This window comes from Oncorhynchus mykiss, chromosome 27, assembly GCF_057628025.1.
Source record: "Oncorhynchus mykiss isolate SJ-2025 chromosome 27, ASM5762802v1, whole genome shotgun sequence".
In the NCBI taxonomy this organism is placed as follows: domain Eukaryota; kingdom Metazoa; phylum Chordata; class Actinopteri; order Salmoniformes; family Salmonidae; genus Oncorhynchus; species Oncorhynchus mykiss.
Genome location: NC_143048.1, coordinates 15,085,841 through 15,107,757, shown reverse-complemented (window position 1 = coordinate 15,107,757; position 21,917 = coordinate 15,085,841). Strand labels below are relative to the sequence as shown.

The 21,917-nt window shown below is 43.4% G+C and overlaps 1 protein-coding gene across 1 annotated transcript in view; it reads right to left on the bottom strand.

Moving 5' to 3' along the window:
• The window catches only part of LOC110507623 (PTB-containing, cubilin and LRP1-interacting protein), a 51,138-nt gene that overhangs the window by 16,077 nt on the left and 13,144 nt on the right, over positions 1-21,917 (bottom strand). Inside the window, exon 2 of the mRNA XM_021587723.3 lies at positions 19,642-19,788. Coding sequence (XP_021443398.1) covers positions 19,642-19,788 — 147 coding nt within the window. The remainder of the gene's footprint in view (positions 1-19,641; positions 19,789-21,917) is intronic.

Sequence of the window (21,917 nt, the reverse complement as noted above, 5' to 3'; positions counted from 1 at the left end):
ATACCATATGTACTGTATACCGGGGTATTTGGAAATAGCCACGGGATGGTTTTTCAATCCTGTCAATACTATTTTTGTTTTTTTATACTTTTGAATATTTGTAGCTACTTTTAAAAACCTGCAGTCAATTTGCACAATAAATTAGGAGATAAAGAAGATTGCGTTCTTCATTTCACCTGACAGATCATTTTTTCATTATGAAGTTTACCGGTAGTCCCCAGTCACGTGGTGTTTGTTTACAAGTGCACAATGACAAGAGACAAGAGACCGGAGCCTTGTGAGTCAATTACTGTTGTGCAGCACGGGACAGCTGATGTAGTTCAAGTATGGAATTCACAAATAAATGTTTGCCTGCTAGATATCTAGATATCTTATAACTATTAAGAAGTTAAGTTAAAATGTGCTGAATGCTCTGCAGTTGTGCATTTGGTTTACTAATTTAGTAGCTACTATATCTAGCTAGGTGGTTAGCTTCTTCCAAAATCAAGCCTTGCTTAGTAACAGCAGATAATCCCCTCCTGGATCAAGAGCCTTGCTGGCTAATATTTGTTTTGTGCTCGCAGAAAACTCTGAGCAGCATTTTTCAGTTACTTGTATAACTTTATGAGCTGGGATGTCTGTCCTGCAAATAGTTTAAGTCAGAGACAGTATAAAATGTTCGCAATGCGCTTGTTAGCATTTAGTTAGCATTCTCTGTGGGATTTTACATGTTCTTGTTAGCATTGCTAACCTCTGGATTAAAGAGGCTTAGGGGGGTTTGAAAATAGTGGCCCTTGTGTTCAATGCCATTATTACCGAATATCCCGGAATGGTACAAGGTCTGTGTGAAGGTATGACAGTCTGGATTCTGCCCAAGCCGAACGGATGGACAGACAGACAGTGGCTGCATTCTCTACCTTTTTACACAAATACACACACAGATTTACAACTCAATCCTCTCTCTGTGTGTCTCAATGACGACCCAGCGGGGGTGTCAGAGACAAGGGGTCCGGGCTTGTCAGTCTGTCTGCTAGAGGGATTGATACCTCCTCAAGTGTAATGATATGATGATCTGTGTGTGTGTGTGTGTTTGTGCATGCATATAGCGTGAGCCGTATAGTGTGTGCATGCTTGTGTGTGTGCGAGTGCGTGCGTGCGTGTGTGCGTGTATGTGTGTGTGTGTGCGTGCGTGCATGCATATAGCGTGTGTTGTATACTGTAGTGTCTGCATGATTCTGTGTGTGTGTGTGTGTGTGTGTGTGTCGTCTTTGACGAGCTGATGATAACTCATCTCAGTCCCGTTTGTGTGCTGCAGCCTCGCAGTCTGACTGGTGGCCAGGGGGCCTAAATCATGCAGCCTGGGCTCTACATAGCTTCACAGTCTGCACAGATTCCTCTCATTTCTCCCCATGTGTTTCCCCCAGCCCAGCCTCCCCTCCCTCCTCCTGCCTTCCCTCCATAGCTAATTGCTAACAGTGCCAAGCACTGATCCTGATGAAGGCAGCATATTGGTTCCATCTGAACATTCTGAACACAGGGACCAGAGAAAAAGACCAGGGAAAGCCAAAGCCTTGAGGGCCCGAGGCAGAGGAATGCCAGAGAGCCAGAGTGGATCACTCATATACAGACGGGCGGACTGACACAAGGATAGGCATACAGACAGAGCAGACAGAGCAGACTCACAGACAGAGAGAGGCAGACAGGCAGACTATGAGGCACAGGAACAGTGGGTTGGTGCCTATAACAGAGTTAAAGCATGGATATGAAGAGGGGACTGTGAAGAGAGGAGGGAGATGTGGAGCGATAGTGTGGCAGCAGTCATGTGGGTGACTGACGAGGGAGGGGTACAGAATAGTAGAGTAGGAGAGTCAGGGGTTGCATTGTACAAGGTAGGGGAGTCAGGTGGGACAAGAAATAGATGGGGGGAGAGGTGCTCAGATTGGGGGAGAGGCGCTCAGATCTAAGAGCACATTGCCCTACCTCCAATCCTAACCTTAACCTTTAGAGGGTTCAAATAATATCTGACCCTGTATCAGTGGTTAGGTTAGGACCTGATAGGTACTGAATACACATATGATTCCTGCTAGCTAAAGACACATGACATTGCTGTAGTTGGTTAGGCCTGCAGAGAGTTGTGCTGTGAGACAGACATTCAGAGCGAGAGAGAGAGAGAGACAGAACATGGTTAAACATTAGCTTGTGTGGATAAACATGTGGCCACAATTACCAGCACTGGTATTATGGAGGATACTCTCTCTCTCTGTCCCTCTTACACACTCTCTCTAGACTCTCTTTTCCTCTCTCCATCTCCATTTTTTTTCTTGTTTTTACTCAGTATCTTTCACCCGGTCTCTCGTACAAGCATGCACACACACACACACACACACACACACACACACACACACACACAACACACACACACACACACACACACACACACACACACACACACACACACACACACCACACACACGCACACACACACACACACACAAGCACGTTGATCACACACACACAAACTTTACAAAAGCCAAAGCTGTACCATGACTGTGAAATTATCTTTGTCATTTCTTCCTGTTGAATCACCAGAAAAATACCTAACTCATCACCTGAACACAGCACATTATGAGTAACCAACACATAGTAGAGACCAGCGAGAAGTGAGAAGGACCAAAAGAGGGAGAAAAGAGGTGGTGGTAGAGAGAAAGAGAGGGAGAAAGAGAAAGAGAGGGAGAAAGAGAGAGAGAGAGAGAGAGAGAGAGAGAGAGAGAGAGAGAGAGAGAGAGAGAGAGAGAGAGAGAGAGAGAGAGAGAGAGAGAGCGGCCACGGGGTCAAGAGCAAACATCCGCAGATCAGCTTTCCTAAACCCAACAGGGAGACAGACACTGACAGAAACATCCTGGCTCTTTCTCTCCTCCTCCTTTCCAGTCTCCTCCTGGCCCAGACAGAGGGTAGGTGCGGGGTAGGAGGTGGGTCAGAGGGAGGTGGGTCGAGTGAATGGAGGTGGGGTGGTTATCTCTGTGTGTGTGTGTGTGTGTGTGTGTGTGTGTGTGTGTGGGGGGGGGGGGGGGGGGGGGGGGGGGGGACATCCAGCAGCTGCATTCCCCCCTCCTCTGTGCATCTCCCGCTCTCCCTCTCTCTCCCAGACTGTTTACTGAATGGAGACGCACAGCTGGTGTGTGTATCAGAGGGGAGAACAGAGGAGATGAGAAGAGATAAGATGAGAAAGAGTGAAGGACACAAGTCCAGCTGGAGAAGTGGAGTTTTGGGAACGGACTGTGATGTTCAGGTACTTGTGTTGGGAACACTTCTCATAAACACACTGCACTTTTCCCTGGATGCATTCCAAATGTAGGCTAACTCACATACCATACTGAGGACTGACAACACAGGAGGCTGCTGAGGGGAGGACGGCTCATAATAATGACTGGAACGGAGCGAATGGAATGGTATCAAACACATGGAAACCATGGAAGCCATTATCACGAGCCAGTCCTCCCCAATTAAGGTGTGACCAACCTCCGGTGACTGACAGAGAGAGGGAACCATGTCTATAAAATCAAAACACGCCACGACAGCCCTGGTTTAGCTACTCTAGTAGAAAGCCTTACCTGTATTGGCATTGTAGTTTTTGAAAATGTACTGGGTCATACTGGTCTTATTTGGGATACTAGCGTTGTATCTGTGTCCAAAATGTCTCCCAATTCCCTAGAGAACACAATCATGAAGCTATGGCCAAAAGCAATGTGTTACATTGCCATCGGAAAGTATTCAGACCCCTTGACTTTTTCCACATTTTGTTACATTACAACCTTATTCTAAAATGGATAACAAAATATGAAAAAGATAGCAATATACTCACAATACCTCATAATGACAAAGTGGAAAAAGGTTTTAGAAATTTTAGCAAATGTATTAAACATAAAAAACTGAAATACCTTAGTCACATAAGTATTCAGACCCCTTTGCTATGAGACTCGAAATTGAGCTCAGGTTTTTCCATTGATCAGCCTTGAGATGTTTCTACAACTTGAATGGAGTCCACCTGTGGTAAATTTAATTGATTGGATATTTGGAAAGGCACACACCTGTCTATATAAGGTCCCACAGTTGACAGTGCATGTCAGAGCAAAAACCAAGCCGTGAGGTCGAATGAACTGTCAGTAGAGCTACGCGACAGGATTGTGTCGAGGCACAGCATTTCTGCAGCATTGAAGGTCCCCAAGAACACAGTGGCCTCCATCATTCTTAAATGAAAGAAGTTTGGAAGCGCCAACACTCTTCCTAGAGCTGGCTGCCCGGCCAAACTGAGCAATGGAGGAGAAGGGTCTTGGTAAGGGAGGTGACCAAGAACCCGATAGCCACTCTGACAGAGCTCCAGAGTTCCTCTGTGGAGATGGGAGAACCTTCCAGAAGGACAACCATCTCTGCAGCACTCCATCAATCAGGCCTTTATGGTAGAGGGAACAGACCAGGAGAAACAAGATTTTACGTCTTTGGCCTGAATGCCAAGCATCACGTCTGGAGGAAACCATCCCTACGATGAAGCACGGTGGTGGCAGCATTATGCTGTGGGGATGTTTTTCCAGCGACAGGGACTGGGAGACTATCCAGGATCGAGGCAAAGATGAACAGAGAAAAGTACAAAGAGATCCTTGATGAAAACCTACTCCAGAGCGCTCAGGACCTCAGACTGGGATGAATGTTCACCTTCCAGCAGGACAACAATCCTAAGTACACAGCCAAGACAATGCAGGAGTGGCTTTGGGAAAAGTCTCTTAATGTCCTTCAGTGGCCCAGCCAGAGCCTGGACTTGAACCCGATTGAACATCTCTGGAGAGACCTGAAAATAGCTGTGCAGAGACACTCCCCATCCAACCTGACAGACCTTGAGAGGATCTGCAGAGAAGAATGGGAGAAACTCCCTTAATACTGTGTGCAAAGCTTGTAGCTTCATACCCAAGAAGACTCAAGGCTGTAATCGCTGCTGCCAAAGGTGCTTCAACAAAGTACTGAGTAAAGAGTCTTACTTACTTCTTACTTACTTATGTACATGTGATATTTCATTTTTTTCATTTTTTTATAAATTAGCAAACATTTCTAAAAACTGTTTTTGCTTTGTCATTGTGGGTATTGTGAGTAGATTTGATGATATTTGTAAAAAAAAAAAAATCTATTCTAGTATAAGGCAACCTAACAAAATGTGGAAAAAGTCAAGGGGTCTGAATTAGAGGTCGACCGATTAATCGGAATGGCCGATTAATTAGGGCCGATTTCAAGTTTTCATAGCAATCGGTAATCGGTATTTTTGGATGCCGATTATGGCCGGTTACATTGCACTCCACGAGGAAACTACGTGGCAGGCTGAACACCTGTTATACGAGTGCAGCAAGGAGCCAAGGTAAGTTGTTAGCTAGCATTAAATGTATCTTATAAAAAACTATCAATCTTCACATAATCACTAGTTAACTACACATGGTTGATGATATTACTAGGTTAACTAGCTTGTCCTGCATTGCATATGATCAATGCGCTGCCTGTTAATGTATCATCGAATCACAGCCTACTTCGCCAAACGGGGGATGATTTAACAAAACCGCATTCGCAAAAAAAGCACAATCGTTGCACAAATGTCCCTAACCATAAACATCAATGCCTTTCTTAAAATTAATCAACAGAAGTATATTTTTTAAAACCTGCATATTTCGTTAAAAGAAATTAATGTTAGCAGGCAATATTAACTAGGAAAATTGTGTCACTTCTCTTGCGTTCATTGCACGCAGAGTCAGGGTATATGCAACAGTTTGGGCCGCCTGGCTCGTTGCGAACTAATTTGCCAGGATTTTACATAGTTTTGACATAACATTGAAGGTTGTACAATGTAACAGCAATATTTAGATTTAAGGTTGCAACCCATTCGATAAAATACAGAACGGTTCTGTATTTCACCGAAATAATAATTGGGGCGGCAGGGTAGCGTAGTTGTTAGAGCAATGGACTTGTAACTGAAAGGTTGCAAGTTCAAATCCCTGAGCTGACAAGGTACAAATCTGTCGTTCTGCCCTTGAACAGGCAGTTAACCCACTGTTCCTAGGCCGTCATTGAAAATACAAATGTGTTCTTAACTGACTTGCCAAGTTAAATAAAAATATAAAATAAACATTTTGTTTTCAAAATGATAGTTTCCGGATTTAACCATATTAATGACCAAAGGCTCGTATTTCTGTGTGTTTATTATACTATAATTAAGTATATGATTTGATATTTGATAGAGCAGTCTGACTGAGAGGTGGTAGGTGGCAGCAGACTTGTAAGCATTCATTAAAACGTTACTGCGTTTGCCAGCAGCTCTTAGCAATGTTTGACACACAGCGCTGCTAGAGGCATCACTACAGACACCCATCTTCAAATCCAGACTGTGTTTCTATCAAAGTAAGTGCCTTATTACGTAATAATAGTTTGCGTGTCGTGTTATACCGTTTCTACTGTAGCTCACTGTGTGTATGGAGCATAATATATTTGTGTATATTCCTTATAACCGTGGACACGCGAGGTAACGATACTCATGTTACTCACCCTTTATGTTATATTCAATCGTGCTTATGTAGTTAGTTACATTCTTCTAAATGCTAAATGCGTCGGAAGTATTGGCATGTTGTATTTTGAAGCTACCCTGTATTTTGAAGCTACCCTGAAAAATATCTCATACCACTTGGTCGTTTTCTGAGTGCATTCCACAAAGCTGTTTATCATGTCAGCCTTATCCACTGCCCCCATTTTGAGGTTATAGTCAAGCACGCAGTCTGGTTCGATGTTTCTCTGTCTGGTTTGTTTCTCTGTCCCGTCATGTGGTCCACCTTCCCTGTGGCCCGACATGGTTGCTGTATGGACAGTGGAGAGGACATGGACGTCTCGTTTGTCATGGCACTTTACTGCCAGCTGTTAGCATTTCATATTCTCCTGTAAGCGCCAAGGCATGGCGATTGGTCTCTACTATGTCTCCCACCAGCTCCTCTGTCAGAAACAACTTGAAGCACTCTGCCTCAGATGGAAATGGCAAGGGGCGTTGCACTCTAGACTGGGACTCATCAACACAAACAGCAGGGCCAGGAGGGGTGACATGGCTGGCAGCCTTCCAGCTACCACAGAACTCCTGTACTTCATCCACTGTCGGTCTGCCTCCATCACCACCTGCATCTTCAAATGGAACTGGGACTTTGTCAGTGGACAAGGGGTCCTCTGTCACTGTCAGAACCTGATTCCTGACTTTCAGACTCAGTGTCAGAATTTCTTTAAATCTCCAGAATTTCTCCTTTTGAAAGACATACATACATAAACAACAACACTGAATGGCTCAGAGTGGGAGTGAGAGGCTACCGTTATTGACTGCAGGCACGTGCCATTTGTATCAATAAATCACTACCAGAAAATGTTTTGTGTGGTATTATTGATATATTTACTACTTTATTCAGGTTTTTCAATTACCGGTGATAAATCATGCATTCTGATTTTTTTCATAGAATGTAATGCGCACATAGTATACTATGTAGTATAGTATACATGTATACTATAACCAGACCAAACTAATCTTGTCTTCTCTTATTATCTTTGGTTTCTATGAGGAAAAAAAGCCTGGCTGTGCGCTGAAACTAATCGTCAGATTACTTTCCATTTCCAGAAAGTGTTTTACTCAATTATTTTGATCAATGGTGAGCTCACCCGTGATGTGATTAATTATACATAGTAATTGCTATTAGCTAATTCATAGTGTAGTTTATGTCAGCCGAGAGTTAGAAAATATGACCGCTTGTGTTGCGTCAATCTTTCCTCAGTTAGCGCTAGGACAAATGTAGCCTACAGTTTTCCGATTAGCATGATTGTGTTATGCTATAGATACTTCTGTGAATATCTAAACATTGCATCCAAAAATAAACTGCTCACATTCTGGACATAACTTTGTAAGGACTGTATTTGTGTAAATAGCTTCTGAAAAAAGTGTGGCCAGCTCAAATGCTGATTATTGCGTCATTCAAAACTGGCCATTCTCTAAATGAGTGTTCTAATCACACGGGTGTGATCTTACGCTTCAGGGACCACTGTAAAACGATCACACCCGTGTGATGGTACGTGTGAAAGGGTTAATCTGTATTTTTGGTCCTCCAATAATTGGTATCGGTATTGAAAATTCATAATCGGTCGACCTCTAGTCTGAATACTTTTTTAAGGAATAGAAGGGTATTTGGTATTTGCCCATTGTCTTTACTGAGGTCCCTCTCTGTAGGCCTCCCCTAACATAACATTACTACCAAATAACTCCTTGAGAATTCTGCAATCCTAAGGCAGTTGTTAACATTCTTCTCTGCTTATTGAATCAGCCCAGTAAAGCTGGCTGAGGACAGAGCTGCACGTGAAAGTGTGGGAGTTTGTTTAAAGATATTCTCCGGTGCTTTTGTATACTTTTTAGACAGTAGTTCTGAAAGTAGCTCCACGAGCCAAAAGTGGTCCCTGAAAATTGGGACTTGCATCACAAATGTGCACATATGTGCACTAGAGGTCGACCGATTATGATTTTTCAATGCCGATTCCGATACCGATTATTGGTGGGCCAAAAAAAGCCGATACCGATTAATTGGACAATTTTTTATTTTTTATTTGTAATAATGACAATTACAACAATACTGAATTAACACTTTTTTTTTACTTAATATAATACATCAATAAAATCAATTTAGCCTCAAATAAATAATGAAACATGTTCAATTTGGTTTAAATAATGCAAAAACAAAGTGTTGGAGAAGAAAGTAATATGTGCCAATATGCAATATATGTGCCATGTAAAAATGTGTGCCATGTAAAAATGTGTGCCATGTAAAAATGTGTGCCATGTAAAATATGGACCATGTAAAAAATCTAACGTTTAAGTTCTTTGCTCAGAACATGAGAACATATGAAAGTTGGTGGTTCCTTTTAACATGAGACTTCAATATTCCAAGGTAAGATGTTTTTGGTTGTAGTTAATATAGTATTTATAGGACTATTTCTCTCTATACCATTTGTATTTCATATACAGTGCCTTGCGAAAGTATTCGGCCCCCTTGAACTTTGCGACCTTTTGCCACATTTCAGGCTTCAAACATAAAGATATAAAACTGTATTTTTTGTGAAGAATCAACAACAAGTGGGACACAATCATGAAGTGGAACGACATTTATTGGATATTTCAAACTTTTTTAACAAATCAAAAACTGAAAAGTTGGGCGTGCAAAATTATTCAGCCCCTTTACTTTCAGTGCAGCAAACTCTCTCCAGAAGTTCAGTGAGGATCTCTGAATGATCCAATGTTGACCTAAATGACTAATGATGATAAATACAATCCACCTGTGTGTAATCAAGTCTCCGTATAAATGCACCTGCACTGTGATAGTCTCAGAGGTCCGTTAAAAGCGCAGAGAGCATCATGAAGAACAAGGAACACACCAGGCAGGTCCGAGATACTGTTGTGAAGAAGTTTAAAGCCGGATTTGGATACAAAAGATTTCCCAAGCTTTAAACATCCCAAGGAGCACTGTGCAAGCGATAATATTGAAATGGAAGGAGTATCAGACCACTGCAAATCTACCAAGACCTGGCCGTCCCTCTAAACTTTCAGCTCATACAAGGAGAAGACTGATCCGAGATGCAGCCAAGAGGCCCATGGTCACTCTGGATGAACTGCAGAGATCTACAGCTGAGGTGGGAGACTCTGTCCATAGGACAACAATCAGTCGTATATTGCACAAATCTGGCCTTTATGGAAGAGTGGCAAGAAGAAAGCCATTTCTTAAAGATATCCATAAAAAGTGTCGGTTAAAGTTTGCCACAAGCCACCTGGGAGACACACCAAACATGTGGAAGAAGGTGCTCTGGTCAGATGAAACCAAAATTGAACTTTTTGGCAACAATGCAAAACGTTTTGTTTGGCGTAAAAGCAACACAGCTCATCACCCTGAACATACCATCCCCACTATCAAACATGGTGGTGGCAGCATCATGGTTTGGGCCTGCTTTTCTTCAGCAGGGACAGGGAAGATGGTTAAAATTGATGGGAAGATGGATGGAGCCAAATACAGGACCATTCTGGAAGAAAACCTGATGGAGTCTGCAAAAGACCTGAGACTGGGACGGAGATTTGTCTTCCAACAAGACAATGATCCAAAACATAAAGCAAAATCTACAATGGAATGGTTCAAAAATAAACATATCCAGGTGTTAGAATGGCCAAGTCAAAGTCCAGACCTGAATCCAATCGAGAATCTGTGGAAAGAACTGACAACTGCTGTTCACAAATGCTCTCTAACCAACCTCACTGAGCTCGAGCTGTTTTGCAAGGAGGAATGGGAAAAAATGTCAGTCTCTCGATGTGCAAAACTGATAGAGACATACCCCAAGCGACTTACAGCTGTAATCTCAGCAAAAGGTGGCTCTACAAAGTATTAACTTAAGGGGGCTGAATAATTTTGCACGCCCAATTTTTCAGTTTTTGATTTGTTAAAAAAGTTTGAAATATCCAATAAATGTCGTTCCACTTCATGATTGTGTCCCACTTGTTGTTGATTCTTCACAAAAAAATACAGTTTTATATCTTTATGTTTGAAGCCTGAAATGTGGCAAAAGGTCGCAAAGTTCAAGGGGGCCGAATACTTTCGCAAGGCACTGTACCTTTGACTATTGGATGTTCTTATAGGCACTATGGTATTGCCAGTGTAACAGTATAGCTTCCGTCCCCCTCCTCACCCCTACCTGGGCTCGAACCAGGAACACATCGACAACAGGGGAATAACTACTCCAAATCTAAAAGCGAGTGACGTTTGAAACGGTATTAGCGCACACCCAGCTAGCCATTTCATATTGGTTACACCAGCCATTAGGCTGATAGGCTTGAAGTCATAAACAGCGCTGTGCTTGCGAAGAGCTGCTGGCAGAACGCACGAAAGTGCTGTTTGAATGAATGATTATGGGCCTGCTGCTGCTCAGTCAGACTGCTCTATCAAATCAGACTTAATTATAACACACATAAATACAAGCCTTTGGTCATTAATATGGTCGAGTCTGGAAACTATCATTTCGAAAACAAAACGTTTATTATTTCAGTGAAATACGGAACCGTTCGGTATTTTATCTAACGGGTGGCATCCCTATGTCTAAATATTCTTGTTACATTGCACAACCTTCAATGTTATGTCATAATTACGTAAAATTCTGGGAAATTAGTTCGCAATTGATTGTTTTTTATAAGATAAGTTTAATGCTAGCTAGCAATTTACCTTGGCTTCTACTGAATTCGCATAACAGGCAGGCTACTCGTGGAGTGCAATGGTTAGAGCGTTGGACTAGTTAACTGTACGGTTGCAAGATTGGATCCCCTGAGCTGACAAAGTGAAAATCTGTCATTCTGCCCATGAACAAGGCAGTTAACCGACCATTCCTAGGCCGTCATTGAAAATAAGAATGTGTTCTTAACTGACTTGCCTAGTTAAATAAAGGTATAAAAATATATAAAAATGTTTTAAAAATCGGAAATCGGCACCCAAAAATACCGATTTCCGATTGAAATCTGCCCTAATTAATCGCCCATTCCGATTAATCGGTCGACCTCTAATGTGCACCACACCATTGCTCTCTCGCTCAACTGTGAGTGCGTCTTGCTAGTTGTCACTCAAATGGTGAGGTGCTGAAGCTCATTGGCTGAAACTCAAATTGCTAGGGGCTGGCCCACAGGGGGGTGATAAATGTAGGGAAAATGGAGCCGCACAGCTTTCAGAAAACAATTGCTTTGAAAATAGGGATTTTGTGGCTAGCTAATTGAGGTAAGTAATTATGCTCATAGATTATGCATGTATGAACTACACATGGACACATCCAGCCCAAAGCAGGATGTTTAAAAAATACTTACTAGTCGCCAAAGTAACGGAGCATGTCTTTAATGTGCTTGCTGGTTTGTGTTGAAGAACAATACCTGTTTGTTTGTATGTGTTTGTTTGTGGGCGGGAGACTGGGGACGGGTTTGTGTATGTGTGTAGGCAAAACAGACGCTGTAGGCTACATCCCAGTGAGACCACAGAGCCACCTCAACACCCACAATGGGGTCCTTCACACTCCCAGAACCCCACAGCATTCCTGCCACCAGACCAGACGTTTTCTGTGAGATTCTATCCACTATCTGTCTCTAAGACAGCTTGTCGTACTGTACTCGCACTTCAACATCTCCTGTTTTTATATCCCCCTCTCCCATTCAATATTTTCATTGTTCTTTTCGAAGACGAAAATACAGAAGTGCTTTGCTCTAAAATTAAGTTAAGTGATGTTGTGAAATGAAAGCAGAGACAGGAAGAGAGATGTTGAGGAAAAACAGACTTGGGTTCACAGATACTTTGAGCGTTTGCTTGAGTCTGCCTGGAGTACCAAATAGGCCGGTTTGAACGTTTTGGGACTTTTCTATTGGTTTATTAAAGGGATACTTTGGGATTTTGACAATGAGGCCATTTATCTAATTCCACAGAATCAGGTGAACTCGTGGATACCGTTTTTATGTCTTTGTTTGAAGGAAGTTTCTAACTAGCGTTAACGCAATGGCTGGAAGTCTATGGTATCTGCTAGCATACCATAGACTTCATCATTGCACTGATGCTAGATAGAAGTAGTTTCGTCAGCCAATGCTAACTTCCTTCATACTTGAGACATAAAAAAAATGGTATCCACATGTTCATCTGACTCTGGGGAAGTAGATAAAATCCATAAGTATCCTTTTAAATCAGGCACACAAAGCAAACCAGAGTGAATTTGATATCAAAGGGACCAATCTGAGGAAAGCCCTGGCTGAGATTGTCAGCGTCAAGAGAAAGTAGTTAATTTAAAGCAGACATCTGCCTTACACAAACACACACACACACACACACACACACACACACAAACACACACACACACACACACACCATCTCACACACTTACATTAGAATACAAAGAGACACCAGTAACACACACATCATCTCACACACATTACAATACAAAGTACAAAGTGAGACAAAAGCATCACTGACAGACACGTGATCTATGTTCTCACACTCGCTTCTCTCTTGTTTTTACTCTCTCCCTATCTGTCAAACACCCACATGTACTACAAAGCTTGAAAATCTGGCTTGAGTGTTTTTTCTTAGAATCACACAGTGAAATAGAGCTAATGTAATATACAGAGACAGGACCGGGACAGGACCGGGACCAGAGAAGAATTTCCCAGAGCTCAAGGGATTCTGTCACACATAGTGCACAGCTCCCGACTGGCCCAGATGGTTATGAAATCACTGTTCTCCAAAACAACTGAAAACAGACAATAATACTCCTACCCTTCCCTGGGTCTGTCTGCAAACAGAATTCCAGTATCCTCTCAAGCAAACCAAAGACTCCAAACTTGTGTCCATGAAACCAATTGGTCAGAGTAAAATGACCAACGTTACACAAAACTAAATCAATTCAAATGTATACTGAACAAAAATATAAACACAACATGCAACATTTTCAAAGAGTTTACCGAGTTACAGTTCATTTAAGGAAATCAGTCAATTTAATTAAATTCATTAGGCCCTAATATATGGATTTCACATGACTGAGAATACAGAAATGCTGGTCACAGATACCATTAAAAAAAAGGTAGGGGTGTGGATCAGAAAACCAGTCAGTATCTGGTGTGATAACCATTTGCCTCATGCAGCACAACATATCCTTTGCATAGGCTCTTGATTGTGGCCTGTAAAATGTTTTCCCACTCCTCTTCAATGGCTGTGCGAAGATCCTGGATATTGGCACAAACTGGAACACGCGGTCAATTCAGAGCATCCCAAACTTGCTCAATGGGTGACATGTCTGGTGAGTATGCAGGCCATGGAAGAACTAAGACATTTTCAGCTTCCATAGAGTGTGTACAGATCCTTGCAACATGGGGTTGTGCATTGTCAAGCATTGTCATGCTGAAACATGAGGTGATGGCGGCGGATGAATGGCACGACAAATGGGCCTCAGGATCTCGTCACGGTATCTCCATTTGCCATCGATAAAATGCAATTGTGTTCATTTTCCATAGCTTATGCCCATCCCATAACCCCACCACCACCATGGGGCACTCTGTCCACAACGTTAACGTCAGCAAACCGCTCGCCCACACAACGCCATACACATAGTCTGTGTTTGTGAGGCCGGTTGTACGTACTGCCAAATTCTCTAAAACGACAATGGAGACAGCTTATGGTGGAGAAATAAACATTAAATTCTCTGGCAACAGCTCTGATGGACATTCCTGCTGTCAGCATGCCAATTTTACGGTACCGCAAAACTTGATACATCCGTGGCAGTGTTGTGTGATAAAACTGCACATTTTTGAGTGACCTTTTATGGTGCCCAGCACAAGGTGCTCCTGTGTCATGATCCTGCTGTTTAATCAGTTTCTTGATATGCCACACGTGTCAGGTGGATGGATTATCTTGGCAAAGGAGAAAGGCTCACTAACAGGGACATAAACCAATGTGTGCACAAAATTGGAGAGAAATAAGCTTTTTGTGCGTATGGAACATTCCTGGGTTCTTATCTTTATTTCAGCTCATGAAACATGGGACCAACACTTTACATGTTGCGTTTATATTTTTGTTTAGCGTTCTACAAATGTATATATATACATCTAAGTATAACCTTGAGGTCTAAGCAGATCTGGTTGTTTGTTGGGTTGAAGGGATATGAGTTCACAGGGGCAGGGGTAATCCGTCTTTCACTTGACAGACCATAATAAGACCAACTAGGGAGGTTAACATAAAACAAATAAGAGAATGCAGTAGTGGTGGTGCGTGGGTAAAACCACTGAGGGAAAAAAAGCCATGTTACAACCTATGTGTTGTGATAATTATGTTGTTTGCTCTACAACCCGTTCATACGCCACAATGATATATAAGGCAGAGACAACAAGACGACAGTCACGCAATGGCAGAATAAATTTAACCACATCTTTGTTTCATCACATCACCGGAAAGCACAGCTGTCCGGTGAAGTCCACAAAGCACATTACATGTGACAAACCGTTGCATGACCTACAGCCAAGCAAGTTAATGTTTCCCACATTTGATTTAGAACCACGGTGAGTTACCCCATGTCGGAAAGAAAACACGAGCTGTCTGCGCTTAGTCTAAAACAGTGACAACTTACCAAAAACAAACTATTTTACGCCTAGTCCAATCAACGTAAGCTAAATATCATGTGGCTGTCCGTGGCACTGATTGGTGTATGTGTGCACCCGCACTCACACAAATAGAAAAACATGTTGCCTCACCTACTTGTAGAGGAACGTCATAGAGAAAACTTGTTTTGTTTTTGTTGTCCAAGACTATGCTACCTGACTTCCTTTCATGGGCAACGATGAGCCAACTAATTAACATTAGCCTACTACATCTAGCTACATATTGAACTTCCATCCTCTGTATTAATTCATGGTTGGATCAGAATCAGCATTGTAATCATTGGTGAGTACGGAGAATTAAGTAAAACCACAAGTACAAGTAACTTATTTAGGAAAGGGAAGATTTTAGCTAGGTAGCTAGCCAAATGCTCGCTGGCTTCCGTTGCTATTGAATTCAATGCTACGGGCGGCAACAATGTCATACTCTTTTTGGCCAGACAGCATCAGATACATGGGCTACACATACAGAGACAGAGGAGTGCTGTTTCGCTCGCTCGGATGCTTTCTCCCATGAGATACATTCAGCCACTTGCAAATTTAAGGAAAACTAAATATATCACTTTTTTGGCTTCCCTTGGCATCCATTAGTATATTCCACTGAGAGAATGCTAAACGTTTAGAAAAAGTCGTTTTTTTAAAAGTCTAAAGATCAACTGTCTGTTCAGTGAGACAAGTAGAGGGTAGATAAGAGGGCCTGATGAAAGGTCTGGTGGTGTAACAGACGCCATCCTGTCAGAGAGACCACACTGCGACTGGGAACCAGTGTTTTCCAGGGCGTCTTTAACCAAAGTCGTCAAAAACACCAATTAAACAAGTTCCCAAGGTAGAGAGAGGGAGGGCAATATAATGCTAGCGGAAACGGTGGCGTGAACACTGATGCTGAAGCTTTTAGATGGCGAGCAGCAGAGTACCCAGATCCTCAGAGCACACGTGGCCTCAGCTTTGTCTCCATGGAAACACTGTGCCACTGCTGCCCTCCGCAGCCATGTCGTTATATAATCAAGGATATGCCAGGCGATTAGCTCTCGCTTTCTGGATCACATCCAAGTCACACACACTCACAGGGGGTGCTTGTATGGTTCTTTGGTTAGTCAGTGTTCTGTCTCAAAGCTGGGAACACCGAATGGAAAACTCAGCTCCCTCCCAAACTGCAGCATCTTTTTTTCAGAAGCACACTGAAATAAGGAGCTTTCCTTTTCCTCTCCCTGCTTCATTACCTGAAGGAGCAGTAGATCTCAGAGCCACAAAGTGCACACACACATACACACACTCACACACACACACACAGAGTGTGAAAGCTTAGATTCTCTGAAGGTAAGTAAGAGACTAATACCCCTCTGCAGCTCCTCTGAGTCAAGGTGGTTCCTACCAGTGTTGACTAAGTGACGAGGGAGTGGTTGGAACGTGGTTGGAACGCGTGTTGACCACAGCTATGGACTCCATGGCAGAGATTGGGATCTGGGTTGTAGAGAGAGCAGGGTAGGGCAAAGAGAGGCCCAATCCCAAATCAACCCCGTACCACCCTAGGCACTTGTTGAGATTAGAGACGATTGTACAGGTATGAGCAATATGGTATTAACTTCACCTTGCGCCCATGACAGGCTAGGATGAAGTTTCTCCATATTGTTTATTCCTATCCAAGGCTCTGGGGTTGGGAGAGCAGAGAGCAGGGCAGTGTCTGTGCAGAATGACTGATCTACAAATCACCTCAGGCCAAAATAACTAGGCCTATGTGATCAAGATGAGCAATTTTGTGCCTCATCTTGCTCAAACTGATCCCTTCAAACACACTGAGAGTCTCCAGTTAGAAAGAGGCTGTGGGTTGGGGGAGGAGAGGGGAACAGTGAGAAATAGCTTTTCATCCCAGCAGCCGTTAGCATTGGCAGGGTGACAGCAGTGGTTGGGTTGGGGTAGGTGGGTGGGTGGGTGGGTGGGTGGGTGGGTGGGTGGGTGGGTGGGTGGGTGGGTGGGTGGGTGGGTGGTTGCTAGGGCTGGGAATTGCCAGGGACCTCACGATACGATATTATCACAATACTTAGGTGTCAATATGATATGTATTGCGATTCTCACAATTCTAAATGTATTGCAATTCGATACTGTGGTTTTAGAAAGATACTGTGGTTTTAGAAAGAAGCTGTGGGTTGGGGGAGGAGAGGGGAACAGTGAGAAATAGCTTTTCATCCCAGCAGCCGTTAGCATTGTCAGGGTGACAGCAGTGGTTGGGTTGGGGTAGGTAGGTGGGTGGGTAGATGGGTGGGTGGGTGGGTGGGTAGATGGGTGGGTAGATGGGTGGGTAGATGGGTGGGTGGGTGGTTGCTAGGGCTGGGAATTGCCAGGGACCTCACGATACGATATTATCACAATAATTAGGTGTCAATATGATATGTACTGCGATTCTCACAATTCTAAATTTATTGCAATTCGATACTGTGGTTTTATTTTGATGTTCCAAACAAATTGCTCACCATATCTCTTCTGCAGAGGGACAAGAGAGAGCTGTGAGAAAATGAGTTTTGATCAGTCATGGAAATAAAAGTGCTGAAAAATATAACTATCGATTCAAAAAATATATATTATTAACTGTTTCTCTCTATCTGGAAATAAACAAGAGGGTGTGTACTTGGAGGGGGAAACCTGGCGCAATCGCTGACAGACCAGCTATCTCACACACTGACTGACTGGCTGGCTGACTGTCTGACTGACTGGCTGGCTGACTGTCATGCTGAAACACATATAAACGCACACACTCAATGCCGAAAAAAACAAATATGCACAAACACAGTGAGCACACAAGCGTGCACCAGACTGCATACACATACACACTTACACACCTCCAATGCAACTGTTAGTATTAAAATCCCGCCCCTCTAAAAAGCCTACTTCTGTAGCTGTGGAAATCACCTCTTCTCTCCTCTGCTTTCCTATTCAAACTGAAAGCCCAGGGTGAGTAAGTAAAAAAAAAAAATTACAAATATTTTGTAGCTGGCATTCTCCGACAAATAGATGTAGTGGTATCCATGGCAACTAAACCAAGCTCTCTCACAGCTACCTTGAAAGGAGCGACGTCTGAGGCGAGAGGAAAAGGAAGGGGGGCTGTGTGTGTGCATGCATGCGTGTATACTACAGACGTAGTATACAGGCAGATTTCAGACGTTACTAGTTCACACTGGATAGAGAGGTCCACTGAGGAGCTTCAACTGATCAGCTTCAACCTCACAAGTCAGCAGAGGACAGATGTCTGGAAAAAATACAGGCATGCACATACACCCAGGGCTAGGCTAGCCTGGCACCGCAACACAAGCTAGAGACCAAAACCCCAGTCAGTATGTGAGTCCCAAATAGCACCCTGTTCCCTTTATAGTGCACTACTTTTGACCAAAGCCTCAAAAGCAGTGCAATATATAATAAACAGGGTGCAATTTGGGATGGAGACTGTCAGTTTCCCATTGGCTGTGCTGAGCCCCAGACCCAAAGACCAAAAGCCCCACTGTTCTCTTCTGTCCTGCCAGAGAGTTATAAAGGATGGCTGGTTGGGTTTCAGCGGAACATTTTCACAGGTGTTCTGGAACAAGTCGTGTCCCGACAGAGATCAGCACCTCTGCACTAAATAGTGTCTGCTCTTCTAATCAGTCAGTCATGTGATCTCCATCTGCACCCCTCTTAATCTTTCTACTAGCACATAGCATAGCTGGTCACTCAAATAGAATAGAGCTTCATTGTCCATTGTGAAACGTCAAGTTGTCTTTTGGTCGTCTGTGTTCTGTGTGTTGTGATTGAATGAGTTAGATCACAAGTGAGCCAGTGGATTGGTGTGTATTTATATTCAAAGCCTTGTCCAAATGAGCTGATGTGAAAGCCTTAACAAGCCTGCCAAACATCTTCCACCATCTCACCCACAAATGCACACACACAGAACTGGAAGTTGCCTCAGTTACAACCAACATAACTGGCACGTACGCACGCATGCTGGCACGTACGCACGCATGCACACGCACACGCACACGCACACACACACACACACACACACACACACACACACACACACAGGGAAGTATTGTCTGTAATAATAGAATGTGTTTTTTCAACCTGCAGGCCTGTTTCTGTTTGTTTTAGGTTGAACACAGAGAATAGACTTTAACGCAGGCAGCTCGCAGGATAAAGATCTAAATTAGACAGTTATCACAGCTAGGCAAACACACACACAACACTGATAGAAGACACGTGCCCATAACACACACCTACGATACGTGCCAGGATTACGGTTCTAACACAAGCCCATTGTTCTTACCAGTGTGTGTGTGCGTGTGGTGTGTGTGTGTGTGTCTGTGTGTGTGTGTGTGTGTGTGTGTGTGTGTGTGTGTGTGTGTGTGTGTGTGTGTGTGTGTGTGTGTGTGTGTGTGTGTGTGTACCTTGTAGCCGTTATGGGTGTTTTTCTTTATGAGTGGGGTGGTAGAGCACAACTCGATGGCCTCCGGCTCGTGGAATATCACCGTGGGCAACGGCTCCTTCCTCAGTGTCAGCACGTTCAGCTTGGTCTTCAGCATCGTCTGGAAGTGCTGAGGGACATAAAGTCATGGTCAATCAATCAACCAATCAAGAAATAATTAAATATGCCCATCCATCCATCCTTCCATCCAACCCACCCACACAACCACAACATTCTTAGTTCTCACATTCCTAGTACTTTCTATTCAGATGAAATTGCGCGAGTCATGATTTAATTAGCCTGCTCGGTTTTGTTAGGCTTTTTCAAGGAAACAGAAAATTCCACAATCCAATTCCCTGCTCTGTAGGTGGGAGACCAGAGCAAACATGTGGTTCTGGTCGGCCTTACAAAACCCCAGATTCCAGTTTGGGACGAGGCGGCGTGGTTCTCATCTCCTGTTCTGACAGACACTTCACATATAGAGAGAGAGAGCGAGAAGGTCCCTCATCTGCTGTCCACATTTCAGCTGAAGAACAGGAGAAGAGGGACTGTCACCCCAAACCAGAGTAAAGCCACTGTGACAGGCCATCTAAAACCAAGCAGGTTTGACAGAGATGAGACAAGGAGGAAAGATGATGAGGAGAGAAAAACAGGAGAAAAGAAGAAGAGACTAAAAGAGAAGAAGAGGAGAAGCAGTTTTGAAACTAAAGCCACGTGTGTGAACGCTCGCTGACCTCCGCGTCAGCACTTTATGGCTTCCTGACAGTGCTCCACATTCCTGTGGTCAGCCCGGATTGGGGGGGGGGGGGGGTCTCTCAAGGCACCGTGCGGAATAAAACTGGATTTCTATTCATAATATTTTCATTATTTTATTATTCCTCTGGATTAAAAAATAGCCGCATCGAGTTACAAATATTATTGATTCTATTTGGGTAAGGGGAGTTTCTGATTCTGGAACCAAGGAATAGACATTGATCCCCAATACTGGTTGATCTCTCTCTCTCTCTCTCTCTCTCTCTCTCTCTCTCTCTCTCTCTCTCTCTCTCTCTCTCTGTCTGTCTGTCTGTCTGTCTGTCTGTCTGTCTCTCTCTGTCTTCTCTCATTCCCTCATCTTTCTTTAACTCTGTCTCTACTCTCTCTCCCTCTCTCACTCTCCTACCCTCTTTTTCTACCTCTCTCCACTCTCTCTCTCCCCCCTCTCTCTCTATTTCCTTCTCTCTCTACATCTCCCTACTCTCTCTCCTTCTCTGTCTTTCTACTCATCCCTCCCTCCATCTATCTCTCTCTCTCTCTGACACAGCAGGCTCTGTCTGTACAGTCTGGTCCTCATCTAGCCCATTCACTGACTTCTTTAGACATGTGTTTTTAAAAGGTACGCCACATTCTCAGTAACAGCCCATTTTCCTTGTAAACACTGGTATACATTTCACGCGTGAGCGAGGCACGTGACTTTTCCCAAATAACTTTTGGCTGAATGTTATGGATTGGGAGAGAGCATTTGAAAATAGAGGGAAGTAGACATTTTACACCGTTTAGAAGTGACCATTCGCCTGTGAGAGGAGGAGGATTCTATAGCTCTGTGGGAGATGAGAGGAGACACAGTACAGGATCTTTATGCTATTGAAATCCTTGGCCGGGCTGCCTAAGTGTAAAAAAACAAAACATGTTTTGATGTAGAAAGAAACTGACAAAATGTAAATTGACAAACACTAAACAGTGTTCAGGTTGACCTAGATTGCCTCTAGAGAGTGTGTGTGTGTGTGTGTGTGTTTGTGCGTGTGTCAACTACAATATGTGTCTGTATGCACAAGCATGTGTGTGCACGTCCGTGTGTGTGCGTCGACTGCGTGATTATGTGTCTATAGTTCACAGGTAACAGATGGGACGGTACACTCCCAGCCCTCAGGGAGATTTTCTGCTGGAGTCGGCAGGCTCTCAGGTCAATCATAGCGTAAGCCACAGTACAACAACACACTGACACGGCAGAGACACTGATTACAGGGGTTATACATAGGCTTGGGCGGTATACCGTATATACCGCTTCCCGGGATATTTGGAAACAGCCACGGGATTGTTTTCCAATGCCGTCAATACAATTGAAACTATTTCTTTGAAATGTAGTAGCTACTTTTTAAGTAAATACCTGCAGTCAACTTGTGCAATACGTTAGGAAATAAAGAAGACTGCGTTCTTCATTTCACCTGTCACATAATTATTTATTATGAAGTTTACCGGTAGTCCCAGTCACATGGTGTTTGT